At 31.7% G+C, this 12,239-nt stretch overlaps 1 protein-coding gene across 8 annotated transcripts in view; it reads left to right on the forward strand.

Annotated features, from left to right (window-relative positions):
* The window catches only part of LOC127279006 (uncharacterized), a 260,715-nt gene that overhangs the window by 241,408 nt on the left and 7,068 nt on the right, over nucleotides 1-12,239 (forward strand). For all 8 annotated transcript variants that reach the window (XR_007842583.1, XM_051301055.1, XM_051301056.1 and 5 more), the window contains 8 exons: nucleotides 3,574-3,664; nucleotides 8,440-8,688; nucleotides 8,808-9,072; nucleotides 9,141-9,588; nucleotides 9,717-9,975; nucleotides 10,056-10,425; nucleotides 10,670-10,929; nucleotides 11,305-11,538. Coding sequence is in view for 7 of the 8 variants with exons in the window: in XM_051301055.1 (XP_051157012.1) it covers nucleotides 3,574-3,664; nucleotides 8,440-8,688; nucleotides 8,808-9,072; nucleotides 9,141-9,588; nucleotides 9,717-9,975; nucleotides 10,056-10,425; nucleotides 10,670-10,929; nucleotides 11,305-11,538 (2,176 nt within the window). In the remaining variant the exon portion in view is untranslated. The remainder of the gene's footprint in view (nucleotides 1-3,573; nucleotides 3,665-8,439; nucleotides 8,689-8,807; nucleotides 9,073-9,140; nucleotides 9,589-9,716; nucleotides 9,976-10,055; nucleotides 10,426-10,669; nucleotides 10,930-11,304; nucleotides 11,539-12,239) is intronic.

Raw genomic sequence — 12,239 nt, forward strand, 5'->3', positions numbered from 1 at the left:
AAATAAGAACTGTCACTTCTTTTAATCGATGCATCACATCTTGAAAAATTTTATTTTCGGAAGAAGGAAGCTTTTTACATTTATTTGTACAGAGTGTGTTTACTTAAAACTATTTTTGTGTCAGAAATATATATATTTTTGAGAATTTATAAATAACTTCTGAAATGAAAAATAAATTTTGTTCTGTTTTTATTATTTTTGTGGTTTCTTAAATTTCATAAATGTCAATTTTGATTTCTGTCAAAACAGAAAACTTAAAAAAGCAGAATCTTTGAATTTGTTTTACCTTTAACAATATATATATCTATATGTTTGGTGCATACTGTGTATACGGAGACTGAAGGTAATTTTAGGAATGAAGGAAACACGTGTCAACACTTGGGGCTGAAAGGAAGTTTTCCGCGGCAATCGATCCTGGTGGTGGTATACTTGAGAAGGGTAGCTAGGAGGGTTCGCTGGCAATTACTACCCCCTTTCTGGTGATTCTCCTCCATCCTTTCCTGATGCCATCCAGAGCACATGGCAGCAAGTTTCGTCTCGTGATTTACAACAATGGTCGCACAAACTCGATTATAATGATTCAGAAGCATATTGCACCGAATTACCCACTATATACAACTTTCAGTTCTTTCATTAAACGATAATGATCTGACGAGTTTTCTCACTTGAATCACTTTTCTGGAAATAACACTTCTTTAACACTAATTTAATTAACAATCTATATATTTATTTTCAAAAAAAAACTTGCTTGATTTTGAGAAAACGAAAGAATAAAATAATATACTATATTTGTTTTGGTTTAAGAGCTATCTAGTTTAGAATTCAATCTAGTTTTTGAATATTTTTACTTTTTAAATAAAATTTTGTTTTTTTGCAGCGAAGTAGCGTGGCAAGGTTCAACGAACCCAGTTGTACCGCTCAGAATGTTAAGTTGTTTAAATTAAAGCAAATGATTTTACAAATATACAATAGTAAAATTATTATTATTAAAATTTTTAATATATGAATAGTTTTTCGAACAATCTTAAGATTTCTATATTTTAGTACCGCTTTTAGTATAGGTGTAAATAAACGCGTTATCTGACTCGAATTCCATAATTACATATATAATTAGTCAGTCTCTTAAAAAACTTTTCGTATATTAAAAAACTAAACTATTTGTATATTATTGTTCATTAACAGTAAAAATATAAGACTCTGTCTAATTAATAAATGTATAAGTTAAACAAATGGAAAATAATAAATAGAAATATAAAAATAAAAGAAAAACAAAGAAAATAGGTTATAATTTGCTTCGCACGTGAGGTTATAAGTTATGCAGCGACTGACTGCGGCACAATCAGCCCCAATAAAAAGGCACGTGTAACCCCGTTGCGCAAGCATTCACTTTTTAACAAATATTAAAAAACCAGCTAGATAAAACGTTAAGTTTAATATACTACTTAATTTTTAAATTAATTTGGATAATTCTGCGTAATAGACATAATTAAAAAGTCTGCCATTGATATGGCATTTCCATACCTGGTTAAAATTTTGGACTGATTTCAGATTAAATACAGACAGATAATGTCCGGATTAGTCCAGAAATTGTACGAAAACAATTCGAAAATGATCTGTATTAGTCAGGAATCAGTCTGGATTAAAAGATAAATCCGAGATCAATCCGAAATAGTCCGAAATTGACATGAAATAAATCCGTAATTAGGCCACAACAATTTGATTTTAGTTTGATCAAGAAACAATCCAAAATGAGTCCAGAATAATCCAGAATTTGTATGTAAACTATCCGCAAACAGTATGCAACAATCCGGATTAGGTACTGTCAAAAAACTGTATCCGACAATAGTCAGTAATAATTTGAAATCTTTATGTGAAAAATACGGTATTATTCCATGATAATCCTGATTTAATCTGGTAAAAAATCCTAATCAGAAATGAATCTGGAAAAATTCGAAATTAAAATGTACAAAATCAGCAGTCGCAGTCTGAACAAAAATCTTAATCAGAAAGGAGTCCGAATTTGTCGTCAATCTGTGTGTAATGAATTCGGATTTAGTTAGGTCTAAAATCTTATTTGAAAATCTGTATGTAAAAAATCTGGTATTAGTGCATAAGAATGATGATTTTGTACATATAAATTCCGTTTAAAAATCTGAATCCGAAATAAGTCTGGTATAATCTGACATTCTGTATGTATTAAATCGGCAATTAGTCCACAAAAATCTGGATTTAGTTAAGTTTTGCTGCTTTTATTACAGTTCCTACTCATGCCGACAGGTGCAGTTCTGTCTTAGTTGAGATGAGTTTCCAGTTATTATAATCCGGAATTAATGGGATCAGACACAACTAATAAATGCAAAATTACTTCTATTGAATCTGATATTAATCCGGCATGTGTAATCAGTAAGTCTAGAATCTGCATTTACTAAATTCGTTTGATCGAACAGACTTCGTATTAGACTTGATTAATTCCGGATTTACTAGTTACACAAATCGGGCAAATTTCGGATTTGGCCGGACTAATTCCGGATGACAACAACCTGACAATAAACCGGACTATTTCGGACCAGACAGTTAGTTATTATGTTTCCTTTGGTCCACTTAACTCCTTGACAATACTTGATTCTTATGTGAAAAAGACGTTTGCTACAAATGGCATCTTAAATTTTACCAGCATTTTAGAAAAGAAATATTAACTTAATTTGATTTAAGTATCAATGGGTATTCAAAAGTTTTTGGAGATTCTGAATCCGTATTTAATATCAGATTTAAAATTATTCAAAATGGAAGGGAGAGAAAAGTTTACTAAAAAGCTGAATCCAAATTTGATATCATATTTAAAAACATTGAAGTGTCTGTTCCAATTTGATATCTTGAAATTCTAAAACTAAATTTATTTTAAGCGACCCTAAAAATTCCAAAATAACAAGTTTCTAATGAATCCCGTCACGTTTAAGAAATTCTCCTGAAAAGCTATATACAAGAACTCTTTTATGCAAATGAAATTGATGGAAAATTTCAACATTTATATTCGAATTTAAATAGTTGACGATTTTGTAGCATATGTATTTGCAGCTATTAATTTGATTGCAAATGTATTTTATAAATTATATATAGCTTCCTAGTGACTAAATTGTTTTATTTAACGGTGAATCTTTATAGTGATTCGCTAGAGCTGACAGTTGGCAACAATGCTAATTGCTTTGCAACAACGATATTCATTGGAATATAGGGTGTTTCTAAGTACATCGGGGAAAACTTCCCTTCCAAAAGTTTAAATCGGCTTCAGCGACTCGAGAAGAGATCCCTTTGCATCCTTAATCAGATTGCCAAGCTTGAGAAAACCCCTTACTCCATTAAAGAAAGATCTCGACGTATCGTCCATTAAAACGTACCCAAGACACTTCCTTGTCGCCAGAAATACAATCTTCAAATAATGAAATCGAAATTATTCAAAATAAAGTTTAATAATGTAAATCTATTTTATATATATTTTGCTTTATAAATAATAACTAAAACTAATAATAATGACTAAAATAACAACTAACATTTTAATAAAAATTTTTGTTACAGAATGGAAGAATCATCAAGAGGGCTATTGCAACACAAGCAAAAAGCAGAGCAGCTGAAACAAGAGAAAACAGGTCTCACACTTTCTTATGAGGTAAAAATTAATTTTCAATAACGAAAAGAATTATAGTCTATATAAACTTAAGGAAGATAAAAATTTATTTCCATTAAAAAATGAGAAATAATTTAAAAAACTATATTCATTTAAACGAGAGAAATAAATAATATTGTGAAAATTTATGTTTCAAGAAAAATTAAATTAAAACGCGATATCAAGATTTAACGATTTCTATAATCCAGAAATGTTTTTCTTTTATTTATTAAAATTGCGTGATATATAAAAAGTTAATATATAACGGTATTATAGACCTTTTTTTATTTTTTCGAGAGAATTAATTTAATAATCTTTTCAAATGCAAGGTGACGACATTAAGTGTAGGTAGTTCATGACCCCACTAGATTATCGAATCCTTAAGTAAATTTTTTATGCTGGAAGCCAAATATGCCGAGACACGCAAAAAGGTTTCTTCTTGATCCGATAAGCTTCTTATTACTTGTAACTTGACTTATTCATGACTTACAGTTTGATTATTATTATTATGGAAATTATTATAATAATGATATAATCAAAATAAAGATTAATATATCAGTATTTAATATTAGTTAGGGACGTTTATTCTCTTAAAAGTAAATCAAAGTGAATTACATAATTTGATTATCCAATCAGCAAGTAAACTTGCAGGAAGCTTGCCGTGCAAGTTAATCAAGATTGCATTGCAAACATGCAACAAGCTTGTTGTAAATAACAAAACGTTCTCTTACGGAATTCGAAAAATCTTCATATTTTTATTAAAAAAATAACATTTCTGTTGATATTTTAAGAAAGGCAGCAGCTAAAATTTTTTAGAAAATTTTATGTACTTGAAGATATACCACGATTATTTTGGGTCACCATTTTGATGAAACTTAAAATTGATTAGAAGAAATGTTGGTTATCTATAAAAGGCAATAGTTGAATTCTGCTTGAAACATATTAAAGTTAAAATTTATCCGCAAGTTGGATATTTGCAGAAAAAGCCCAATTAGCTAGGATATTGTTATAAACGGATTTTGTTTTAAATGCATTTTGATTTTGTGAACAAGTACAATTCCAACGCCATTTACAAATTTTACATTGATTTTTGTTAAACTGTCTAAATTTGAGTATGTCTAATTTGGGCGTCTGTGCGAGGTGATTAGAACTAAATATTTCAATTACTCCGAAAATTCATGCAGTCTTCATCATAAGCCTGAATTCTGTAAAAAAGCTCAAAGCGATCTCGGACTTTACCGTGAACAAGTGATTGAGTCAGTACATTCTGACTTCAACTTGGATAAAATATAAAGTTTCCAAAGATCACTCCGATTACCCAAAACGACTATACTTCAAGCTATTTGTGAATATAATAGTCTTCACACGTTGTAAATTTTATAAATTATTTATTTTATGATTGTTATAAATGTAATTTCATTGAATTTTTTAAATGTTAAACATCCAATTATTAAAAGAATTGTATTTTTCAAAGCCTGGTAACTTTTATGCTACCAGAGAAAATTTAATTTTATCTATCTGAAATTGTTCGAAAATATTTCCCTTTAAATATATTATATTTTTTATACTTAGGGCATTAAAGAAAAAAATTATTAAAAAAGCTCACCGTGTTGAATGATTTTATCAAAATCTAAATCTTTTATTAATTTAATTGAAAATAATTTTCTCAATTTTTTATGTCCCGGTTTTTATGTTAAGATAACAAAAGAATCACTTACATAGGATTACTATGCACTAGATATTTTCTCCATAGAGTTACAGTAGATATTTCGGATTATTGAAATGCGAGGTTCTGGATTTAGTATTTTTCCGGCAGTCTTCGCCGTGGCGCACCCGATCAAGTGGACAGAGCCGTGGTGCCCCGGCAAGTGAAATATTGAATACCCGCACTCATGCGTACAGTGAAAGTCTGCAGTAATGGGATTGCATCCCAGTAAACCAACTGTTAGTATGACGTGAAGATCCCAAAAAAGCTGTATTGATAAAAGACGAGGAATGTGTATCAGCTTGCAATTGTTTTTTCTTAGAGTTATTCGATATCAACCTCAACTTAAGAGCTCTGTTGCGATAGTCTTCCTATTATATATAGGTACTCTGCCAGAGGCAGGTATGACCTAAAATACGTACTCGTTCGCTCGTGGATATTAATGATGACAGTGATTGAAAGCTCGCATGCTGAGCTAGAATCATTTTATATGTTTCGCCTTGCAAGTTGCGATATTAACTCGGGTAGCGGCCTTCACAGCCGTTAGGGATTAGAAAGGTCCTGATCTTTACCGAGATCTACAAGGAGCAATATGTTCATTCTTATAGGATCGACAGATGAGTTACCATCAGTTCATCGACCCTGATCGATACGACCCCGTTAAACCTCTAGGCAGGTCTCGTAGTTTTACACTTGTACAGGAAGATGCTGCACTATAAATTACTATAGGCGATTCCGTGATTTTCCGGAAAATTTCTCTTAACTCTTTTGATGACAAAATTTTCTAAACCTAGCAATTTTAGCAACCAGTACTAATTACATTTTACTCAAATGAGAAAACATAGAAAAAAATTAATTTTCTTTACTAATCCCTTTATAGAATCGTTACTCTCTGATTTTATATGCAAGATAATTTTATATATGTTTATCGATGTGCAAGAAGTGAAATTAATAGGCATGTTTTGTCAAACAGTGTAATGCATTATTAGTCAAAAAGAGAATTGAGGTAAAAGCTGACGTTTCCTCTTTACGCACAGGATAATAAATAGAGGCGCGCTATCTCTTTCACGGGCGGTTTGACTCTAAAAGTGTCGTATATTTAGGGAGCGCTATCAGTGTCCCACGATATCCCGTTCATTATCGATCTTCCCTTAGGCCCACCCTTCTCCCTAACCTCCCCCTCCTCAGGCCACCATTTCAACCCTCAATACCAGTTATGACACCAGAATGGTCTCTATCACAAGAACACAAAGAAATTGTCTGAAAAATAGAACTCTTATTCTTATAAATTAACATTTCTAACTAAAATCTATTATATTTCTAAAAAAAAGTTTATCATCTCTCACATGATATCAATTAAGGTTTAGGGTAAAAAATAAAGTTATAAGAAACTAAAACGTGTTGTAAATAAAGCTTTTAGATATTTGTTTTGGGACGTGCAGTATTTTAAAAATTAATAGCAATCTTTAACACACAGATGACAAAAAATTCCCTTAACATTTTCTAAAGTTGATGTGCAATATTCGAAATATTTATGAATATTTTTTTTCATCTATGAAGCTCAGAAAAATTGAGGTATTTAACTTTCGCTTGTTCTTCTCAGTGACAGATTACCCTTATCAGTTTGGGCTTCATTTCTACTTGCGCAATCAATACAATTCTGTAATACTTTAAATTACCTAGATTTAATGGTAGGTGTGACTGTTGAAAAGAAATATGCAAAATAATTTCTTTTACCAGAATTTTTTAAGCAAGCATCTAGAGAGAATGTATAACTTTTGATGAAATTCAAATAAAATAAGGTTTCTTTTTATGGTAATTCTGTCCTTTAATTAATTCAAACAATTATACGTGGCAATATCTAGACTAGACCGTAAATTTAATTGGAATTACTTGTCTACCCTGTGTGTAATGTCATCGACTGCCGATTCAGCATTGCATAGTCTTGTCAATATCACCATCCATTTTCAGATTTAACAGCATGTGATTGTTAGGTTCACAATGTTAATTTTGTCTGGAACTTTACTTTTAACGTCACATTTTGTAAAAAAATTTTTTAAGTATACCATATTATAATAATTCAACAAAATATCACAATTTTCTCTTTTTCTCTTAATGTATTAATGTTGTAAATACCAAACTTTCTTATTTAATTATAAACATATAGTGCACATTATTAATATTTAATTTACGTGAAAATTTATCAATTGGAAGTTTAATGTTTCGTCCATTTCAATGTTAATTTTTTTACAAACTAATTATTATTTAGTATAAATGCAGAAATCAGAAAGGAAAGTGTTTTCACGATGGGGTACTAAAGTCTTGTTATAAATCAGACACAAACTCTGTCTATTAGTAACCCTGTCTCCGACAGTTCTCTACGCAATTCAACCCTAATTTAACGCTAAACGTTTTCTTGCTGATATCGCGAATACGTTATTAACTTTTTTATGAATTACACAAAACTGGCGCAAATACATAAGGTATGAGTCAGGAACAGATGTCGACATTTATTTTTTAAAAATTCTTTATGACACGTGGGGGAATACAAAAAATAATTATAATCCATAAAATAAAATTTTTAAATACTTTTTAATCCATTAATGTTTAAGTTCCAAAAAATTTAAAGTTTCTAATTATCGTCTATTTTATATTTTAAATTGGTAGAATTTACTAATTCAATAATGACAACTAACGATCCGATCTTAATTAAACACCTTTTCACATTTAACTGAAAACTTTCATCATCAATTGATCAATTTGCATTCGGGAAAACTGCCAAAGAATTTTATGTTTAATTCCTTCGAAATTACAAACTCTGATTCAAAAAAGGTTTTTTAAACGTTCTAATTAGCACAAAACTTGTGGAAATAGCTTTTCAATTTGAATAATAATGATAGCATTTTTGTTAAAAATAAATTTCACAAATAATATTGATTTTAATAGTATTAATTAATAAAATACAAATAAAGATTTGGCGAAATATATTTGATTTATTATAATTACTCTCGGTCTGAAAATTGTTATTTCCTAATTAATTTAACTACACATTAAAGTACTATGAAATTGACAGACACGAGTTCATCAGTACCAGTCCCAAATCTCGAAGCTACAGTTGGAAAACGATTCGATGCGAGAACAATTACAAAGTCTAGAAACAACATGTACAGATGAGGTGCACGCAAAACTGCTCGCCAGGTTGGTTTTCTTAGAGACTGAACATAGGACACTAGCGCGAGACGCCGATGCACAACGTCGACAATACGAGAGATGTCTTGATGATGTTGCGAACCAGGTGGTTCGTGCCCTTTTATCTCAAAAGGTTATTTCAATTTCATTCTACAATTTTTCATCTCGTCATTTTGAAAAAAAATGTTCGTTTCATTTAAAAATATTTACATACAATTATTTTGAAATTAATTGAATCTTTTTTTTCAATAGGGATTAAGAGAAGAAATTGGAGCCTTACAGAGGCGCATACGAGAACTGGAGGCCCAAAATCGAGCTCTGTCTGGCATTTTGGCACAAGCGGCAAGTCCTGGAACGCCAACTGAACTGATCCAAAGTCTTCTAGAAGCTGGTCCTACTGCTTTGGTGGCAGCACTAGGACTAGATTCATCTTGGGTACCTCTCACGAGACCAAGATCCTTAAACCTACAAATACCTGTGATGGCTACTGCCAAATGTCGACGAAACAGACCACTAGGTATGTAATCTAAAAGAATATCTCCTGTTTATTTTAATGAACTTATTTTATAATTAATTAAATTTTAGGTCAGAAACCTTCAGAGGAGGAAGGTAGTGAAAGTCCCGAAAGTGGAAATAGAGATGAGGGATATTCAACAATGTCGAGCGATGTTCAAGGTGAAGGAACTCGTCAGGAACCTTCGAGAGGTCTGGAAGATCTAAAAGAAGCAACAGACGAAACCGAAGGCGATGTTTCTCCGGATGCTCGATTAGTTACTTTAGATGCTGGTGATCCGGATGTTCTTTTTCTTCCACTGAATCTTACTTTAGGAATCAATCCAAGACACAGCTATCCCCCTACCAAAGACTTAGTTCCTTATCAACATGTAATGAGAAGTTTCTCCGATAGTCATCTCTGTTTAAAACTCACAACGAATGCAAATATAACTCCATACAACATCACTAGTCCTACTTCATCTGTTCTTTTAGTGGAAGAGGAAGGTTGGGATGCAGAATATGTTCAACAGTGGTTAAGGTACAATTAATTTAAAAACCCCATAAATTAAAAAAAAACGAAACAAAATTTTAAATACTTTGAAAAACGTAGGCTTGATTCTGTATCTACTTTGCGAAAAAAAATTAACTTTCCATTATAATCTATAGGTTGGATGATACAAGAAGTGCGCAACAACATCGAGACCTACTTGAACTTGAATACGATCGAGCAGAACTGGAAGATTGGAGTTTTTCATTGTCCACTGAAGATCTGGTTCAAAACGAAATTGTCGCTTGGAAGGAACCTGTCATTTCCACTGCTCTTCCTGCGATAAAAGAACAAAATCCGGTTGAGCTTGAAGAAGATGCCAACGAATGTTTATGGAATGGTGCTAGTTATCTTGCTGATAGAACTGGTGGAGAATTGGTAATAAACTATAATTATTAATATTAATCAATTAATTGTATTCAAGCCCTATATACAAACAAACAAAATATAATTTGCAGGTTGCACTGTTAATGGATGCAAGATCAGCAGGACCATGGCCTTATGCATCAAGTCCCGGTGCTTCATGGAGCAGTGAAGAAGGTGTCTTAGAAAATTCCAGTAAAAGATCTTCCGCCGCTCTTTCAGGCTGTAGCGATGATCCAGATTCACCTTCCATTGGTACAGACTTTACTCGTGATTTTTACAGGCTCGTAAAATTTGAGAGCACTAAGAGCTTGGCCAGTACGTCTTCGAGAGGTGGTAAACCACCGCCAGATAAAGAACAAGCATTACAAAGTGTGCTCTCGTTTATTGCCGAACAACAAATGTATCTTGCCGAATTACCACGCAACTCCTTAGAACACGATGGATTACCTACCTCTAACGATGGTAGGTTTTTTTCAAGTTTAAAATAAATTAGAAATTACAAAACTTATAAAGGGAATGTTATGCATGTGTGTGCTGCCTCTGCACTGATTATTTTGATCTTTTTTGTAATGCGGGGGTAGCACACAAATGCTTAACCTGCTATGCCCTTTCTGTTAAAGTTCTACTGAACTTGTAGAGGTAAATGTTCAAGATCTTGTACAAGAATTTTCAACAGATATTGTGAATTTGAATTGTATGATTTTAGATGTTAATCCACATAAGAATGATTGTCTAGATATTTATCGTTCAAAAATAAATACTACTGATGTAAATAAGAGTCTTGAATCCGTAACGAATCATGACCTTTTGGATCAAATACCTGTTCCGCCACTCACATCTGATGAAAGAATTTTGAGTACAGCACCTTGTAATGGAGCTTTAAGTTATTCTACTACACCTTGTGAATTGGGTGCTGTTCCTGAGGAAGACGAAGAAGCTGCGACTTCTTCCACTCCAAGCACAGTCGTGAGTTTAATTTGGAAATGGTTAATTTTACAGAAACAGCAAAGTTGATACAGTTTAATGTTTGAAAAATGTATTTGTTTTGAGCAAAAATATAAAATCCGTGTTAAGAATTCATAAAGCTTGCAAAAAAAAATGTTTTTGTTAAAAAATTATAATTTTTTCAATATTTTTAATTGAAACTTACAATTAAGGCTCCGGATCTTTAAAGGGCACACGCTCGAATTTGCATTACAAGTTTTGGCCTCTGGTGTTAAAATTTTGAAATTTTCAATATTTAATGTTATATTTAAAAAACAATTTTTTAAAGAAATAGATGACAAATTTTTGTTATTTATAAAGTTTGTTCTATATAAAATTGAAATTTAATAATTTTAGGTAAGTCCGGCTCGTGCTCCTCTTTTAATTGAAGGCAGAGATCGTAATTTGAGCTTTCATGAGCGTGCTACCTCAAAAGACGTTATAGACGAATTGAATCGAATGATTAGAAAAGGAGAAGAAAATAGTATGTGTCAAGATACACAAGTAGTTTTAGAAAAGTTGGATCTCGCTTGCTGTTGTCCCACTGGATGGGTTCACGTTGAACGTGAAATCGACTTTACCGACCCAAAGGTATTTTAATATTATATCATTTCACTGAATGAAAAAAAATTCTTTTTTTTTCAATTACAAAATTATAAAGCAAAAATTAAATTAATTAATTACACTACCGTCCGAAATTGTGCGAACGCTTACACCGCGAGTCATTGAAAAACATACTCGCGTGAAAATAAAGATAACTCTGAGAGAAATTAACGTAAAGACTTTTCCCTTATAGCGTTGGAAAGCTTATAAAATTTCGAAAAAAATGATACCTATTTGAATGAGATTGCTTAAATAGGTTTAAATATATCATGTTATAAAGTTGAAAAAATAATTGTAATTTTTTGCTTATTTCCTACCTTGACTTTAACCTCTTGCATGGTCCAGGAAAATCGACGAAAAAAATTGTCCTTTAACATAATTATTCCTTGAAATCTAAGCTTTCCATTGATTCCAAGAACAATAAAAAATGTTGACGGGTTTGCCAGTAATTGAAAAAAAGGACGAGCGTGCACGAAAAAAAATTCGACCGTCAATCGCTCGATTTTCCCGTCTCGCTGCCTCTTTCGTTCGTGCGCCAGGGCCGAAACAGAGAATTTTGATTAGGCGCTTTCCGGGCACCATTAATTTCATTATTTTTGCCTTTTTGTGAACATAAATTATTTGTATAACGCGAAAGATATCATAATTGTGTTATAAGTTAATCATACAGTTATTAAAATTAAATAAAT

This window comes from Leptopilina boulardi, unplaced genomic scaffold, assembly GCF_019393585.1.
Source record: "Leptopilina boulardi isolate dan_hultmark-lab unplaced genomic scaffold, ZJU_Lbou_2.1 LbouV2_213, whole genome shotgun sequence".
NCBI lineage: Eukaryota > Metazoa > Arthropoda > Insecta > Hymenoptera > Figitidae > Leptopilina > Leptopilina boulardi.